General features: G+C 52.4%; 5 protein-coding genes across 5 annotated transcripts; 2 read left to right on the top strand and 3 right to left on the bottom strand.

Moving 5' to 3' along the window:
- Nucleotides 1-2208: 2208 nt before the first annotated feature.
- On the bottom strand, nucleotides 2209-2864 carry P168DRAFT_287067 (uncharacterized protein). Its single transcript, XM_024836495.1, has one exon. It carries the CDS (start codon nucleotides 2622-2624, stop codon nucleotides 2370-2372), a length of 255 nt encoding a protein of 84 aa, XP_024697599.1. The 5' UTR covers nucleotides 2625-2864; the 3' UTR covers nucleotides 2209-2369.
- On the bottom strand, nucleotides 2509-3688 carry P168DRAFT_28345 (uncharacterized protein). The gene is made up of 4 exons (XM_024836052.1): nucleotides 3291-3688; nucleotides 3074-3221; nucleotides 2963-3043; nucleotides 2509-2833 (listed from the first exon to the last, which is right to left on the bottom strand). The coding sequence occupies exons 1-4, from the start codon at nucleotides 3455-3457 to the stop codon at nucleotides 2729-2731; spliced, it is 501 nt and encodes a 166-aa protein (XP_024697598.1). The 5' UTR covers nucleotides 3458-3688; the 3' UTR covers nucleotides 2509-2728.
- An 852-nt stretch (nucleotides 3689-4540) lies between these two features.
- P168DRAFT_287065 (putative ubiquitin conjugating enzyme E2) lies at nucleotides 4541-6627 on the top strand. The gene is made up of 3 exons (XM_024836494.1): nucleotides 4541-4699; nucleotides 4812-5138; nucleotides 5197-6627. Exons 1-3 carry the CDS (start codon nucleotides 4697-4699, stop codon nucleotides 6199-6201), a joined length of 1335 nt encoding a protein of 444 aa, XP_024697597.1. The 5' UTR covers nucleotides 4541-4696; the 3' UTR covers nucleotides 6202-6627.
- A 654-nt stretch (nucleotides 6628-7281) lies between these two features.
- ssdA (mRNA-binding translational repressor SSD1) lies at nucleotides 7282-12065 on the bottom strand. Its single transcript, XM_024835985.1, has 4 exons — nucleotides 11762-12065; nucleotides 9040-11696; nucleotides 8630-8989; nucleotides 7282-8557 (listed from the first exon to the last, which is right to left on the bottom strand). The coding sequence occupies exons 1-4, from the start codon at nucleotides 11856-11858 to the stop codon at nucleotides 7553-7555; spliced, it is 4119 nt and encodes a 1372-aa protein (XP_024697596.1). The 5' UTR covers nucleotides 11859-12065; the 3' UTR covers nucleotides 7282-7552.
- A 3238-nt stretch (nucleotides 12066-15303) lies between these two features.
- P168DRAFT_324039 (putative RNA export mediator Gle1) lies at nucleotides 15304-17614 on the top strand. Its single transcript, XM_024840774.1, has 2 exons — nucleotides 15304-16381; nucleotides 16441-17614. The coding sequence occupies exons 1-2, from the start codon at nucleotides 15578-15580 to the stop codon at nucleotides 17209-17211; spliced, it is 1575 nt and encodes a 524-aa protein (XP_024697595.1). The 5' UTR covers nucleotides 15304-15577; the 3' UTR covers nucleotides 17212-17614.
- The last annotated feature ends 504 nt before the right edge of the window (nucleotides 17615-18118 follow it).

Genomic DNA, 18118 nt, shown 5'->3' with positions numbered 1-18118 from the left:
ACACAAGGGGTTCTGAACGAGAAGACCCCTTGCATCGTCATTGCTTCTTTCCCCCTCTGTCAAGAGGAAACATTCTCGCCGAATCAAATACCATTCGCACGCTAGAAAAGGCAATGTCTTGGACGGTGCATGATCGACACGTCTTCATCGGACGCAAGCTGTCAGGTCAATTCACGGAATGACTCAATGCACCGAAAAACAACCTTTGCGTACGTGGACTTGACTTGCGAACTGGATTGGACTGAAGGAGGGAGGGGATTTGACCTCGGTTCCAGGGCCCCCTGTCGTTAGGAACCCCAACGCGATATGATTGGGTTTTGCGAGGTGGGAATAACACCCCCTCCCTCCCATCCCTCTCATCACTAAGTTCAGATTATCCCCTCACCTAGTCGGCGATTCGATCCCGTTCAGTCTAGCTAGCTAGTCACCTACCTACCTACCTAGTCTACAACAATTGCCGCCGTGTTGATCAATCGGCCTTGTCTGATGATCCCCTTGGCCACCTACGTAACAGCAATCTATCTATCCGTACCTATGCCCGGAGTATCCGTAGTTAGTCAATTATGTCTCGCGGCAAACTCACCCGGCCAGCTGCAGAGGCGAGCCGCGTGAGCACTACGCTATGCCTCCGGCTATGTCATCGTCGAGTGTCAAGGGCAGGGGAGGGTAGTACCCAAGTAGGAGTAACCCGTACCTACCTACCTACTACCTAGTAGACGTAACCAGGAGGTAGCAGTAGTCACAGCAAGGCTAGCGCCCAGCCAGCTTAGACCCCTCCCTAATGCCAATCAGAGCATGGGAAGAAGCACGCGATGGCTGGTTCAGGTCGTGCATACGTATATACCATTGCCTCGTCGATTACGTGGACAGGTGTAAGGTCAGGCCTCCCGTAAAACAATCCTTTCTTTTTTGTCCTTTTTTATTTTTTTATTTGTTATTTTTTTTCTTTTTTCCGGGCCCCCTTTTTGGAGGGGAGGCGCGTACAGTGCATATGTGGTGCATGCGGGAGACGTATACACATACACATACACATTGACCTGGGATGGACATTGTTAGGGGCCCTGCAGGATTTGTCGATGGATTGGAATACGAAGAACCCAACTATAGCTGTAGGGTCATTCGGGCGAGTGCGGCAGTGTACCGGCCGGTCCGGGAGAGGTGTTGTAGGCTTGTAGGGGCAGGGTTGGTTAGTATTTACGCAAGGAAGTGTTATATATATATCTTCCTAATAGAATAGACAAATGAAATGGAAGTGACAACAACAATAGTAAAAACAGGGATAAAAAATAATAAATGAGTAAGATAAAATCAGCTGAAATGACGAGGCTCTCAAAGAGTATGCAGGTAGTAAGAAGGAGCAGGGGAAACTCGACGAGTATGGATATGTTTTTGATGAGACTTCCCGTGTCTTGCTTTTGAACAGCCTTCTTCATATTTGATCAAAGCCAATTATATATACTATAAAAATTAGAATAATTAATACGAAAAAAAAAAAAAAAAAAAAACAAGAAACAAAATACAAAGAATGAATGATTAAACAAATAAAATGAAAATAAGAAATGCCCTCTCTTGGCAGTTCGCACCCGTTAGAATGAAAGAAGAGGGGAAGAAGATCAACGAAGATTCCAGTCAATCCTCCAAAGTCGACGACGCATCCTGCAGTGATCAAAACCCCCGAACAACGCAGAGAAGGCTTCGCTCGACGACAACAAACTGTAAAGAGTCCGAATCATCACAAGGACCGACCAAGAGAAACAATGTTGCAGAGATGGAGTTGGGCTGGAGACTGTTATTGGCTGGTGGACGTGGTGGCCCCCAAAAATAGGCCAGAAGCATACGCAAACCTCCCCGGGCTTGATTGAACTTTCTTTGTGTCTGGTCAGCTTTTGTTTGTTTATTGGATTTATTTGAGATATTTTATAATTTGTTTTTTTACTCTTTTATTCAGCTTATGTCAATAATCCTCATGGAAATGAATGCTCTGGTATTCTTTTTGTGTAGTGTGCTCCCTGATTGGCCGTTTCATCAATATGAAGAGTAGCCTGATCGATTTGATTGCCTGGTGGAGTCCTCATCTTTTGATCACTGGGGTAGTCAAGTAACAGTGACAGTAACAGTAACACTCACAGCAACAATCATCCATCGTAAAGACGCTCGACCAACCTCCACGCACATCATCGATGCTCATAGGGCCAGGATCAGATCCTCGGGCCGCGAAGGATGCCCTAAACTAGACACTGAGAGACATTCGATGGCAACAGGAGACCCGCCTCCACGACGGGACAATTAGGGTCAAGATCCCAAGGGTGGCTCCACCCTTGGGGAGGGTGACAGGGTTAGAGAAATGCAGGGTGGAGTGACGACTCGTCCTAACCCAGATTGGACACACCTGGCTCATCCAACATCCAATATCGAATGAACCTGGTAGATTGGCGCCGGTGCTGGCGCATCCCTCCCCCCTCCCGGCCAGCCTTTTCCCGCTTGGTCTCTCTCTCTCTCTCCCCAGCCTCAGAAGCAGGGCTGAGGCAAATGAGCGGATGAGGAGATTGGATGGCACCTGTTCCTGCGGGATTGGGCCCCCTACCTCGTTTTTCTATAAAAAGACCTTCCCCTGCACCTGTCATTTGCTCTTCCCTTTCCCTCCCCTGTTGTTGTTATACATATAAAGCGCCTCTCCCCGTCCTCTGATTCACTTTCTCTTTTCTCTTCCTTTTCATCCCGATATCTCTCACCTGTTGATCGCCTGCAACTTTACCTGCAACCAATCTCTTCGATCACCAATCATCCTCCACACTACTCTCAACATGCGTGCCTCCACCACCCTCGTCATTGCCTTCTCGGCCCTCGTTGCCGCTCAGTCCGGTGCCCCCTCGGTAAGCGCCATCTGAAAAGAATCCCCACATGGGATCATCAGATCGTCAACATAAAACTAACGTGGCTATCACTCGCAGGAGTCCAACGCCTTCTCTCTCCCCACTGTCTCGCAGTCCACGGGTGCCGTTCCCACCTCCACCGGTCTCGGCTCTTCCACCACCGCCGCCCCCTCCAAGTCCACCAGCTCGGGCGGTGCCGCCACCAAGACCGAGGGTGTCACCAAGACTAGCGACGGCTCGAAGAAGACCGGCGCCTCCGGCTCTCCCACCGAATCCGACAACGGTGCCGCCCTGGCCACTGCCGGTCCCCTCAGCGGTCTCCTGGCTGGTGCTGCCATCGCTCTTTTCCTGTAAGCGGGTCGCTCAGCTGTCGTGGTCGGGGATATTCCTCTTCGTGCCATCATGACCTGATTGGACTCTGCTGCGGGTGCAAAAGACCGAGAGCTGAAAGAGTGTTTTATTTCCTTTGTTTGTTCTGCTGCAACTTTTTGGACCGGAATACATGTATCATTGCCCCAAGGGGGTCTTCGCTTTCCGACTTGACGCCACTGCCTGCAAGAGATGCATGACTGGCGAACGCACATATTATCTTATTTCCACGTGAGATTAATCATAATACCTTCACGAGATCACGGTAAATAGAATTCATTGAACTTGAACATCCAATAAGACCTGCTTCATGTAAGATAGCTGTAAGATTGGACCAGTAGCGCTCACTGGAGGATCTGACATGATCACTGCATAATAGGAACAGTCTGATGGATGACAGTCTCGATTGAAATTCGACGAATGTGTCAGATTAAGCCGTCGGCTTTGCAGAAGTAGTATTCCGTCGTTCGGGAATTAGCTGTTGACACTTCGGTGTCATACATCCACCGGGGCAACTCGGCGATTACTGTCGGTGCATTTCATTAGTTCGGCCCGCCTGAGACGCTAAAGCTGCCGCTCAGTGTGGCCAGACCAACGGTCGAGACATTCTATAGACTGCGCAGAACAATTCGCAATAATACAATCTGGAATCAGTATATGTATGGCGACCTTCTGTATTTAGGACCAGATTAAGTTCGTCCCTGCATAGATATCATCAGAATAGATAAAAAAGCACTAGCAGACTGCGGTCATCACGCGCTGCCCATCATATGTGCACTGCTTTTCAGTGTAACATCCACCACTCCATCTTCTATGGGATCCATCTAGTTCGAATGGGTTCCAATCCATGCATAGAAAGATCAGTAAGTAGCTGAACGCAACGTACGTAAAGCTATTAGGCCATCACAGGGTTTGTATGACCGTCGCGCACTTCTGTCTGTAGCAGACGTGCCTTCACTATAAACACGGGCTTAGTATGCGTAAACACATCGCTCCAAAGTCTTTTCGAGCGTGCGTGGTAGCCCGTTCTTGTAAAGCATGTGCATGATCCTTAGCCAGGATGATATTGCTCCAGTGCATCGTTATCAATATCCGCGTCTTGAGCCTGGTGGTTGGTGCCCACGTGACAGGTCATCACACTTCCTAAAACGCGCCACGCGCACTCCACGTGACCCGGAGCGCGTCTTGTTTGGGCCGAGACGGTGTCAGCGGCAACCTCAGGCAACCTCACCAAAACAAAGAGCGGAAAGAGTCGCCGTCGCAACCAAACCCTTGTCTGATCGGCAACCACGATTCTTGGTCTCCTTTGATTCATTGATTCCTGTGACTGATCTATTCTGATCTAGCTGAATCCAATTGGCTTTGTTAAACGAGACTTTTTTCACGCGAGATATTGGATTGTGAGCTCGATTCCGCAGCTATTCAATTCAATTATATTACTAGCTTGAGCGAGAATGGTAAGTGTTAACAGACTTTCCTACCAAATCCAGCTTGACTTCTGCTGGCGCACACCGACATGCATGTCCAAGAAGTATGGCAATAGATTGACTGACATGTCCAATCGCACAGGTCTCCAGCTTCAAACGCCTCGCGGCGGACCACTCCGCCTTACACGATGATCTCCCCCCAAACTACCTCCTCCCCTCCGATGACGCCTCCGCCGATGACCTCACACAACTCACTGCCCTGTTGGCCGGCCCACAGGGGACACCGTACGCTCAGGGTCTCTGGCGATTACATTTGAAGATGCCTCAGGACTATCCCAAGAGCCCGCCCAAGGCGACTTTCAGGACGCGCATCTGGCACCCGAATGTCGAGGAGTCGACGGGCGCTGTCTGCGTGGACACATTGAAACGGGATTGGAAGTCAACGTTGACGTTGAAGGACGTGCTGGTCGTAAGTGCAACTCTTTGTTCGCTGCATAGCCGGAAAGGAGAAAGGCTAACTGTCACAGACGATATCATGTCTCCTCATCTACCCCAATCCCGACTCCGCCCTCAACTCTACAGCTGGCGCATTGCTTCAGGAGAACTACGACGCTTTCTCCCGCCAGGCCAAACTGATGACGTCTATACACGCCCTGGTTCCGTCGGAACTGCAACACGCAGTATCCGAGGCGAAGATGCGCGGCGAGGACGCCGGCGCGGCGATCATCCCAGAGCACGAGGATTCGCGCTCTCTACGGCCGCGAAGCAAGGGCAGAACGCCCACAGTGACTATGAAGAAGAGGAACACCCGACGTAATACGGTCGAGGAGGGCGCCCCGTCGCGGTCCATGTCAACGCCTCGGCCTCCTAATTCGATACCCGAAACCGAAGAGCAAACCGACGTCCATCAAGACCCAGAAACTGACGACGAACCAAAAGAAAACGATCCGTCTCTATCTCCCTCGCCCGTGAAATTTGCTCCACCCAGTCCCCGCAAACACGCACTTGGCAAACGACCACTCTCCGTACTGACAATGCCCGTGGAGACGGATCTCGCGACAACGGGAGAGGATGACCCCGACGCAGACGGAACAGGCATGTCCGCCTCGGAGAAGAACATCGCTGCGAACTGTTCCGCAGACGCGGACGGCCCTCCCCAAAGAAAATCCCCCAAACTATCCATCATCGAAAAAGGCATCAACGCCTCAGGTCGCATCCGCGAAGACGTCAAGATCTTCGAAGACGCGCCCAACCCTGGCGACTCAGGCCACCGCCGCAACCCCAGCGGCAACGGCAAGAAAAGCCATCTCTCCCGTAGCGGCGACAGCGCCGCCCTTAAGGAACGAACAGCAGTATTAGGGCCTCAAAAGCCCACTCGCAAACTAGACACCTTCGACTCCTCTTCATCCTCATCAACGCAACTTGGCCCACAAACAGTCACCAAGCTAGTCGTGGGCGGGTCCCGAAAGCCCTCCTCCGCATTCCATAATGCGCAAAAACCCAAGCCACGAATCGGTATCCGCCGACTCTGAATGTCTTGTTTCTTCTCTTCTCACGCCCCTTATGAACATCATCATCACCAGCATCCACTTATGCATTTCTCTAATCTTTTATCTCATTTCAATTCTTTCTCTTTTTTTCGTTTTAGATCATAGCCCGAACACTGGCATCAACAACGGCGTTGTCTTATCTTGTCTTGGCTTGGCTCTCGAGAATCTCAAATTTTATTTTCTCTTCTCTTCTCAATGCATGGCGTGGAACAAGTTTATACATAGGTGCATGGGGTGACTTGCGGCGGTAGAGTGCAATGAAAATGGAATAAGTGTAATTTCTGGGCGTATCATCTATCACAAGGAGTTTGTCAATTGTTGGAAAGGGGAATGGAAGGAATGGAAGGGAAGGGAGGAAGGAAGGAAAGGAAGGCTAGATTCTTTTAGGTACTACTTATTTCAAGGCTTTCTCTCTTCAATGGATGCTTCTCTTTTGATTACTTTATTTCCTTGATTTATTTTTTATTTCTTATTTTTTATTTGTGATAGACCGAATGGATAGACTTGCATACATAGGCACATATACAGAGACATGCTTTATATGGTATATTGGTGTCTTCTATCAATCTCTACAGAGTCACTCGTAAATTACTTTATGACTACGGTCCGAGGTAATACTCTCAAAGATGAAATAGATAGAGCCGACTACCACAGTCCAATGTGCAAAAATACAACGCTACTGATGTCCTACGATACATCCAATACTTCCGGAAACATCCGAACCATCTGGTTAATGGAGATAAGCTATGCAAACATCTAAGACGAACAGACGCAATTTTCCTCCAAGGCATCCCTGGCGGTTGGCTCCCCGTCAGCGGATATCACTAGTCAATACCATCGAATTCCCGTCCTGGCTCCTTAGCGCACCTTGCGAGGGATCAATATACACTAGTCTTGAACCCAAGAATTAGTCATGGCTCTTAACCATGGCTTTTGTCGAAACTGAAGACAATCAACCCGTCAGGATGATCTTGCAAAGCCCAGGATGGCTCCAATAAGAATAATGAACAGAAGCAAATTAACACGCTAGACTGATAAATCAATACATAATAGCAGAGGCTCAAAAGGTCTTCACAATATCGCACGAGAGAATTGTGATCTGGAGGGTAACAGCCACGGCCCAGTGCATGGCAGTCACTGTATAATATAGGACCGCTCGTGACAATCTGCCGAGCTGGCCGGAAAACGCAAGGTTGCATGTGCAACGGGCGCATCCAGAATTGGAGACGCTCTACAGCGAGTAAGGGTTCACCGAACGGATGGTGAGACAACTGGAGATGCATCGTTAGTCCAGAGTACACAGAGGCAGGATAGCAAAAAATGCAAGGATAACTTACGGAGGGCTCTTGGTCAGGTCGGTCTTGAGGATGATGGGAACACGGGTCATCTCGGTGACATCCTGGATATAATCTCCATCTTCCTCCCTGAGCTTGAAGAGCTGCATATACTTCTCCTTGTTGGTCATCTTGGCCTCCGGGGCATCGCCCGTGTTGGTCGGGATCTTCGGGTCAGAGCGCGTCCGGTGTGGGGCCTGCGGCAAGTGACCGTTGCGAGTCGGCGAGGGCGGCATGCTCTGCGTGGAGCGGTCAGCCGACGAGTTCAACGACACACCAGCGGCCATCTCAGTGACCTCGGAAACATCGTCGTCGTCGTCAAACAGCGCATCGACGTCGTCCGCAGACATCGTGCCAGTCTCGGTCTGCTTGCGCATCGCCTCCTCCCTTTCACGGGCGCGCGCCTTGGCGGCTTCCGCTTCGCGAGCGGCGGCAGCAGCCTGAGCAGCCCGCGAGTTGGCGGGCTTGGGACGTTCATCCTCGGGGATGTACGCCGAAGAAGGCACATCCTTCTCCCAGTACAGCTCCAGAACCCGGCTGTCTTTGCGATATTCGGCCTTCTTCAAGGGCAACTGATCGCAGTGGACACGCTTCTCGAAGCCATACTCAGGAATGAGAACGTCAAAGGCCGACTCGTAGACGCAGATGACAATGCCCTCGCTGATCAGGTCACCTCCGGCATCCTGTCTCTTTTTGTCCATGGCACGGCACGCTTCGATATGGACGCTCTGCTCCTGAGCGTTGTGAGCCGAATCCTTCTTGTTATTACAGAGATCCGCCGTCTTGCTCAGAGACTCCAGGTCTTCCGAGAACTCGATGGCCCCGTCGGACAGGGCAGCTTCGAGCTGACGGTGGACGACGATATCGGCGTAACGGCGAGAGGGGTTCGTGAAATGAGTGTACACGGGCATATTGAGGGTGTAGTGGTGACGCTCCTCGGGCACGTTGCTGGCCACAAAGTACTTGGCACGTTGCATAGCTTTCACCAGAATCGTTTCCATGCCCTGTTTCTTGGTTAGTAACATTCTCTTTTTTCGAGGGGTGTGTGGCAACGGCCTGTTTGCCAGATGACCAACCTTGCGCAGTTCGTCGTCCTGGACATTGCAAAGGCTGCTCTGCAAGCTTCCACTGCTCGTCATGTCCAAGTTAAACCCGAGTCGGTTCATCCGATCAACAAAAGTCTGGAGGCGTCGGCCGTTGGGAGATCCCTGGCGGCGAAGGAAGGCTTTCTCGGGGAAAGCGCCAACGATCTTGCGGGCCACGTAGTAGTTGGCCTTGTGGCTGAGTTCCTCCACCAACTCGCGGACCGCAGAGGCGTTGAAGACGTTGTGCTCCACCGGCACATTCTCATCGTCAAGCTGATACAGGAGACGAAGCGAGGGCATGCGCGAGGCCCGGTTTCCGAATCTCCCCTCGCGGAATTTGGAGGCAACGGCCTGGAAGAAGTTAGATAACGTCGGTCAAAAGTAGAAAGGAGGATATTTACATAAAGCGACTGGATGATCTCGGAAGAGATTCCAGGCACCGAAACGGCCGAGCTGCCTTGAATGACGGATTCGACTTCCTCGTAGCTCAGTCCGCCTGCGCTCTTGATGATGCCTTTACCGATCCAGACATCGTCATCCACGACACCCGTTTCGGGGTTGGCCGTGAGGATCACGCTGACCGTCAGACGATCCTGGCCCGGGAGCAGCGCGCAAAGCTCGGTGGAGACGCGCGGAGGCAGCATGTTGACCAGGCGATCCATGAGATACACCGCCGTGCCACGCTTTTTTGCTTCCCGATCAACCAAGGAGTTGCCCTTGACGAAGTAGGCAATGTCCGAGACGTGGATGCCAATTTCCACGCGACCGTCGGGGAGGTTCTTGATGTGGTAGGCGTTGTCGAGTTCCTTGGTGCCCTGGGGTTCGACGGTGAAGGTCGTCTCCTGGCGGAAATCCCGACGAGAGGCGAGCAGCGCCTCGCTCTGGGTGTCCACGGACCAATCCTCAAAACCGATGCTCTTGAGAACGGCCTCGGAGAACTCGTCGGAGCCAAAGTTGTTATCGCGGAGCAGCGCCTCGGTTTCCACCCTCAGGTCGCCCATCTCACCCAGCTGCTCCACCAGCGTACCAAACGGATGCAACGAGGTGATGGGCCACCGCTTGATGCAGGCAACAAAGATGCGGTTGGCGTAGTCCTGATGCTTCTCGACAAAGTCGCGAGGGGCCTGCTCCGTCGGGATGGCGATCAGGGGCACGCGCTTATCAGTCGGCTTGAACCACACAATCTTGGGCTTATCCTGGTGGCGATCATGTCCACGGCCGCCAGCGCCATCGCGGGCCTGCCGTTCGGCCTCCTGTTTCTCCTTCGTCGCCTGGCTACTGGGGCGAAGGAGACCGAGAGTGCCCGAGAACATCTGACCGGCGATTCGTTCGATCACGGCGACGACGTGTCCGGCGTACAGCGGTTTCTGCTGGTCGCTGATCTCATCCTCCTCCACCAGGAGCAGGCTTTGACCTTCCACCTCGACGTCGTCGTTCTTCTTCTGCGTCGGGCGCTGGCGCAAGCTCCCACGGCGGCGGATGCTCCCGTCGGGGCCGACCTCCTGGCGGTCCCCATTGGGGCCGGAGTCGGACCGCGACAGCTTGTCGGAGCCGCCATTGTTACCGGACCGAGCGTCCGTGATGTCCTTGCGCTTCTTCTTCTCCTCCTTCTCCTTCTTTTGACCCCAGACCTCGTCGACATCCAGGAGTTCCACCGCGACGAAGTCGCCCTCGAGGGCACGGTTGCGGTCTTTGCTACCGCAGATGAAGATGTCGGCATCCAGGTCGGAGGTGGTCACATAGGCATCGGAACGGTTCTTCTTGTTGACGCGGAGGACACCGGCGACCAGCTGGCCGTTGCTCAGCAGCGCGGGCAGATTGGCCTGGGGGAGGTAGGGCGTGAAAAGCGTCTTGCGCTGCTGCTGCTGCTGCTGCTGTTGCTGCTGGGGCGACAGCTGGGGCGGGGCGTGCTGACTCGCCTGCAGGCCCCCGAGGCCCTGGGTGTTCATCTGCCCATTCTGCTGCAAGGCCTGGAGTTGGGCCAGCTGCAGGGGGTTCAGCTGCTGCCCGCCGCCGAACATCTGGGGCTGGGCCATGACCACCTGACCCTGGGGCAGTTGGATGAGCTGGGGCTGGCCCGGATACTGGAAGGAACCGATGGACCCCATGGACTGGTTCATGGACCCACGGGAACGGTGACCGGGCTGGAAACCACTACCCTGTTGGCCAAATCCCTTTTGCTGCTGGTCCTGTCCTTGGTTTTGGTTGTTGGGCTGACGCCAGTTGCTGTCGAAGTTGCGAGACGAGCTCCGGCCATGGCCACCGGCCTGGCTGCCACGTCGCTGGTTTTCTGAGCCGTCGTTCGACATGGGGAACTGGAACCCACCGGCACCACGGCCGGAGAGCGAGCCACGGTTGCCTCCGACGGCCATGGACTGGCTCCGACCGTGACCACCGCCACCGGACCGCATGTTGCCGGCGCGATGCAGGCCGAGGCCCTGGGTCTGCGACGGCTGCGGGGCCGTGGGGGTCGACTTGCCGTCCGAGTTGCCCGCACTGTCCGACGACTCACTGGGGGCGGGGAACTGGAAACCGGACGCCGTCCGCTTCTGCTGGGCCAGTTCGGCGGCCTTCTTGGCTTCGGGCAGGGCCAGCGAATGGCGACGCTGGTGACCACCACCAGGCGGGCCACCGCGACCACGGCTGTTGTTCCCATTTTCGTTTCTCTGGTGGTTCCCCTGCTGGGGTTGGTTGTAGTCGTTATAACCCGACGCCCCCGAGGACGGGGCGGGTGGGGGCCCCAAACCGAGGCCCGGAAGTGCCGACTGGTTGCGTCGGTGAGAATGTTGGGGCACACCCAGGCCCTGCTGCTGCTGCTGCTGCTGCTGCTGCTGCTGCTGCTGCTGTTGAGCAGCCTGGGGGAACTGGAAGGCGTTGAGCTGAGGGGAAACTCCAGCCATGCTTGCACCTCCCTGAAGCGAGGGAGAGAAGCCGCCAACCTGACCCAATTGCTGTGGTTGTAAGAGACCCATGTTGACATATTGCTGATGCGTGGCGGCAATCTGTTGCTGTTGCTGCTGAAGCAGCTCGATCTGTTGCTGAATCGCCAGCTGTTCCACTGTTGCAGGGAAAACACGACCGTTAGCGCGGTTTACTGGAGAGAGAGGGTGGGTTGGGACGTACTCATGAGAGGGGTCAGTTCTGAGGGGCTTCGCCGGTGAGCGATATGGAGCTTGCGGCCAGCGGGGCCGGGGACCCCGGATTGGCCTTGCTGATCCATGTTTGCCGGAAGCAAGCGAACGATTTATTGAAGATCAAGTGCTGCGAAGGACCTGAGAGAGCGTTGGGAATGACGGGATCGCACTTGTCGGAATATAATGCCAGGCAGACCGACCGAAGTAAGTAAGTTTAGAAGGACAGGCACGTAGGATACTGGATAAGACGAAACGATCGGTTAGTAGGTGCGGGATGATAGGATGAGTTGTGAGGCAGAATCAGAATGAGAGACAATGCTTGAGAAAAAGGTAGATGAAAGAAACCAGCAGAGGGGAAAGCATTGTGGGCGAACGGAAGCCGCGATCGAGCCTGGGGTCTCCCCATGGTCGAGTGACATCAACGGGAGCCCCCGAGGACGGGTGGGTGGGTGAGAGTGGAAAGAACGGCAGAGGTGGCATGAAAGACAAATAAACCCACGATGGAACGGCGGTATTATTGCCCAGCCATGCCACCGGTGGATTGGAAGCGAGAACTGACCTTTGAAAATGATCGTCCAACGTTGGGAGGAATGTTGTGCAATGACGTCTGGGCGAAATTTGAAATTCCCTTTGCCCCTTTTACACAAAGCGGGACAGCACCGACAGTCAAGAAGCGGTGCGGAGCCGGCAACGACAGTTTTCGCAAGGATAGAAAACGGATCGATTGAGAATCCGAAATGGTGGAGTAGAAAACGAACCAGGCGAAAATCAGACTGCAATGGATGAACACCGGACTAGTATAGGGGGAGGGAGGGAAAAAGGAGGAAGCCCCTAAAGAGAGATAGAGAGAGAGAGAGAGGGAGAGAGGGAGGCGGAAGCTTCAAAAGATGGAGGGGGTGGAGGAAGAGAGAGAGGAGAAGAAAGCAGCAGCAAAGAGAGGGGAAGTAAAAGTAGCGAGTCAGCGGAGGAAAGCTGGCGGTCGACCCCAAGTTTCAACTGCCATGCAAGCGATCAATGGATCCCCCTAATTGCTGGATTCTATTGTAGCTCTCCCTTTTTTTTTTTTTTTTTCGTTGGCCTTTTTACCTTTTCTTTTCTTCTTCGTTTTTTTAATTATTCCAAAAGTAGTATGGTTTTTTTTTTCTTTTCCCCCTCCTGTTTGTATCTTTTTATGATCGACTAAGATCTAAAGGAATGGGATCGTAAGGAGAAGTATTCCCGGATTCCTTTCCGTTGATTGACTTGACGTGTGGAATCCCCTAACCAGAAGGAAGAGGAAGAATGAAAAGGGGTGTGGGACAATCGCAAATAGTTCGAGAATCCGACAAAGGTTGGGTTGGTTCCAAGAGGTGAGGTCAGAATGGTGAATCCGCTTTGTCCAAGTGGATCATCAAATGGACGAGACACGAGCAACGAGCTGTCGGACCTCGAGCAGAGAATGACAGGAAGTGAAATTACTCGGTTAGAGTGATGCTATTAGCGGTTTCAAGCTTGAAGGAATGATTGAGGGGTTGAGAAGAAAGAGGGAGGGGAAGATCATCAAAGGAGAGTAGATGATGAGAGGGGAGAGAAGATGGGATGGGGAGGAAGAAGAAGAAGAAGAAAGAGGGAGGTGAAGAGATGGAAATGAGGAAGAGGAAGAGGAAGAGGATGAGGAGAAAGAAAGAGAGAAAGGAAGAGAGAAGTCAAAGATCCAAGTGAAAGAGTTGATGGTGGTGAACCCATAATGATCACATCAAACCATAGTACGGAGCCTTAGGCTATAAGGCAATACATCAGTATCTACCATTATTACTCTACTCCTACAACAAAGGGCAACTAGAGATCAATTGATACAGACAATGAAAAACATCCAATCTTCACTCTTCTTTCTATATGATGGATGGATGATGATGAAGCTATACTATCAATCCATGCAGGATCCTCCGTAACCCCAGCGGTGTGGGGGAACAACCAAGAGATACCAGAAACAGCAAAAGCACCATCTCCCATGTGGATAGTCCAGAAAAGTCAATACATCCAACCAAATCAATGGACTTTGTTCGTATCAGAATTACCTACCCTGCCTCGGCATTCAACGGTCTGCCTGGACCCTGGGTGCATCACGACAAGGATTGCATCACGAGGGAAGAAGCAGCTATGGTTTGAATCCTGTCTCCGGCACTAAACCAAAGCTACCACACTTTGCAGACCACCGGAGGCTGTATCTTGGTTCTTGGTCTGTCATCGAGCTTGAGCAATGGGGGGTTTTGGTTGGTATTATTGAGAGGTGGAGCTGGAGCCACCCGTGGAAACCGTCCGAATCTGTCGTATTTCCACCAATTAGATTCTCCTTCTTAGGTGAAAGAGTGAGGTCACTGTGGGTAGCTCTGATAGACATCCATTGTCATATCTAGATGTGACTCGAAAGCTGCATTCTAATCGTGGTACAGCAGAAGTGGTGGGACTTGTAGATTGAGGTAGATTCGACAGACATCATTCATTAGAGAGAAGGGAAAAGAATACATTGAAGCGGTGACGGTATTGATACACTAGATATGTCTGCCTTCTGGCACCGGACCAATCACCAGCCTGTAATTTTGGTCTTCCGAGACCCGCAGCAGATCCAGGAAGTGCCAAGAGTGGAGAGGCGGTGGAAGATTCCTCTGTATAGAGGATCATTAAATCATGACTTAGGTAACTGATAGTGATATAGTAGTGGCTGGGAGATGAAATGTAGTAAATATAATTGAACAGACATAAACATTGAGATGTATAATCCTGATAGTTAGTATGTTATGGGAGCACTCGGACTGAGCTTTGGTAAATCCATCGATCCACCGGTGATGTTCATGATGATGCAAAGGAAGCCCCATCTGTCGACTCTGCAACCAAAGAACGACTACCCGAGCGGTGGACTCGGTGGATGGTTGGGACAGAACGGTCCTAGTGTGTATCGGACTCCTGTTCTGTACCGGCAGAATACGCCTGTTAATTACCCCCTAAAGGGTCTTGCAGTTTGCATGTTTGGCCATTCCTGGTTCCTGAATCTCCAGGCTGCTATTGATTACCTTATCAATGACTCAGCCAGACCTGAGACCAGTCTAACTTCCTTTGGAATAGTGCGAGTCTCACTCTTGGCTTCGACGTTGTGCCTGTCGAGCGCAACAGATGCGCATCACATCCAATCCACCAGAGCAACCTGTTGGTCCTTTCCTTTTCTCCAGTCCAATTTCTCTCAAATAGAGATACACTCTTTTTTGCCTGCCATTCTATACAGGAGACATATCCACGAGATCTTTTTACTCCAATCTGCCCTTCAATTCCTGTTCGAGGACCCTGTCGAGAACTTCCCGCGATGCTTGTATGAGCAACCCTAGCGCGACACTGTGACCAATCTGCTAGGATTGACCCTGGAGCCGACAACTCAAGCTTAAGCAAACTTTGATCTATACTCCCGTGTGGCCGTGGGACCGGGCTCCTCTGTCCTTCCTTCCAGAGAGCCGTGCTATATTGATCCTGTTGTTGACTCTGATCTTTCGGCGTGTTTAGAGATATTGGATGATATCTGCCTCTGATCCGATTCTGGTTATCTCATTATCTATTTCTGAGAACAGTGCATGAGGTTTACATTTCTTACTGTTTTCTTCTAGAGAGTTGCTAGGCGACAGGTCGCTATTCATCCACTGAGCTGCATCCAGTCACTCGAAGAGACTCGGTGAATCGCATCAACCCCCATTACCCCAACGTATCAAAGGGCCTGCAATACCTCCAACCGCAATCTCTCTATTCCTCTCTATTCCTCCAACCTCGCACCTCACACACCATGGGTCGTCTCAGCTACCCATCCCAACTGGACAGCCCGTCTAAGCAATTAATCTTCGAACTAGCCAAAGATCTCGAAGAACTCCGCATCCACAACGCTGAACTGAAGAAAGTCAAAACCTACGAACGCCGATCCTTCTACGAGAACCTCGACCGCATAGACAGTGAGATTGAGGCCCAACACAATGCTGCTCTGGACAAGGTCGCCGCGGAACGTGAGCAGGTGCGGCACGAAGCGGAGGAGACGTTGCGCGTCCACCAGCGAGCGGTAGAGGAAGAGCATCGCCGAAAGGAAGAAGAGGCTCGACGGGAGGCGGAACGGAAAGAAAAGGAACGACAGGAGAAGCTCCGGCGCGAGCAGGAGGAAGCAGCCCGGCGAGAGGCGGAACGGAAAGCGGCTGAAGACGCGAAGAAGAAGGCAGAGCAAGAGGCGGAGCAGAAGCGCAAGGCTGCCCAGGAGGAAAAGGAGCGCAGTGAGCGGGAGCGATTGGAGGACGAAAATCGGAAGCGTCAGGCGGCGGCGCAAAAAGCGGAACAAGACGCTGCGCGGGTCCGAGAGGAAACGGCGAAGAAAGCGGCGGCGGAACGACAGAAGCAGGTTGGAGGGGCTCGTTTGACGCCTGAGGAGATCAAGGTGCAGGCTCGTTATGTGGAGTTGCATCAGCACCTCAAGAAGTTCCGACAATACATGAAGGACGAAAGCAAGACCAATCTCGTCGTTAAACAGAACATGGGAGACATGCGCCGGTCGATCAAAAAGTGTGTGGGCCAGCTACGAGAAGGAAAGGGAACCAACAAGGGCCAGGTAAGCCAATGCGCTCCTTTTTCCTAGAGTGTCGATGTTAACAAGCATGTTCTGTGTAGCTTCAAGAAATCCGCGCGACCCTCGAAAAGGCTGCCACCATCTCGGAACCCTCAGTGGATATCCGCCAATTCCTCGCCTTCCCCCCAGACAACATCGCCAATTCAGACGACAACAAGGTCCCAGCGCTGCTGATCTACGCCCTGAACATCTTCTCCAAGTCTCTCATCTCATCCCTCATCACGGAAGCCTCCATCAACCACGGGCACGCAGAGCCAGTCGGTATAGTAGCAGCCCAGATCTTCTCCTCGGACGCCTTCATCTACAAGGGATGCCACATGGTTGACATCCTCTGGGCCAAATACCGCGCGATCTGCCCCGCCCTGTGGGGATTCCACGGCAGCGAGAAAACCGAAGGCGGCCGACGCGCGCTAGGTTGGTGGAGAGACGGGCCCGGCGGTCCCTATATCAGCGAGCAGGCGCACGCAGACCGAATGACCGCGCTGGGCGCAGGGTACTCCGCTCTGACGCTGCGCAATTTTGGAAAAACGCCTCGCAAGAATCCCTTCCCCAACACCATGTTCTGGATGACTATGCATAAGATCCTGTCGATCCCCCCGGCCGAGATCCAGGAGACACATCTCATTCTTCTTTCTGCTATGCTGAAGTCCTCCGCGGAGAGGATCGTTGGCTTTTTTGGACATGTTGGACTCGCGTTGATGAGACAGGCTATTGTTGATCTTCCGAATGCGCTTCCCCGCCAGAGCATGGGAGTCAACCAGCTCAAACTTCTCAAAGATCTGTATAAAAGAGAGAAGAACATTATCATCTGATTGTTATCAAGACACATTATGGTCCATAAACATTTCACAAACATCAGACCACCATTGTCATCCTCTACCGGCTAGTCGAGGTCTCAAGTCACAGATCTCATACCTCCTCAACTCCCGCCAAGGATCCAATCACCATGCAATCCTCGGCAACCCCGGACCATCCATCATCCCCCGACGCAATCCTCCTGCAGTGCTACCTACCACTACCACTTGCACTCGCATGCAAACGTACGTACCCGGGATGAGACGAGACGAGACGGGGAAAGGATTGGCTAGCCAAATACCCACGCCCAGGTATCTTATCCACACCTCGGGCCAATGACTATTACCTGACGACTTGCAAGTCTAAGGGACATGAGAAATGATAATTTATGTTTGAATAGGGTCAATCGATATTGGTCATAACAATTACAGTTGTAAATTTTTTATTATCTATTTGTCAGCTTCTTTCTTTCATCTCTTGCATTCCCGTAGCTTAATATCTTTGCTTTCCACCGCTCCGGGAGCTGGGTCCGGTTTGGTTTGGACCGTTTGTGTAGCCCTCGCTGCCTCTAAGTCTGCAAGATGTCCCCAATGCGGCGTACCTCATGCGATACACTAATGCTTCGTGGACCCTGGGTGTAGACGCCAAAGCTCAATTCACATGTCTGCTGCTATATCTTGAGAACTCGAACTGAGCAACCGTCGTCCCCAAACTACAAGACGAGGATAAGCTGGACGAGAAGCGACTGTTGGATCTAGATGCGACATACGTGATCTGAGCAGAGAGGGGGCTACCTGAAGCAGCCCACCGAGAGCCATGGCAGCCATATGATAACTATCTGTCGGAATTGCGGTTTGCTAGATATGGGAAGGTCGATGATTGTTTGGGAATGAGATAAAATGCCGTGCCGAGTTTCTCAGCCAT

The sequence above is a fragment of the Aspergillus campestris genome (genome assembly GCF_002847485.1).
Source record: "Aspergillus campestris IBT 28561 chromosome Unknown P168scaffold_1, whole genome shotgun sequence".
Taxonomy (NCBI): domain Eukaryota; kingdom Fungi; phylum Ascomycota; class Eurotiomycetes; order Eurotiales; family Aspergillaceae; genus Aspergillus; species Aspergillus campestris.
This window is presented reverse-complemented; position numbering and strand designations above follow the sequence as displayed.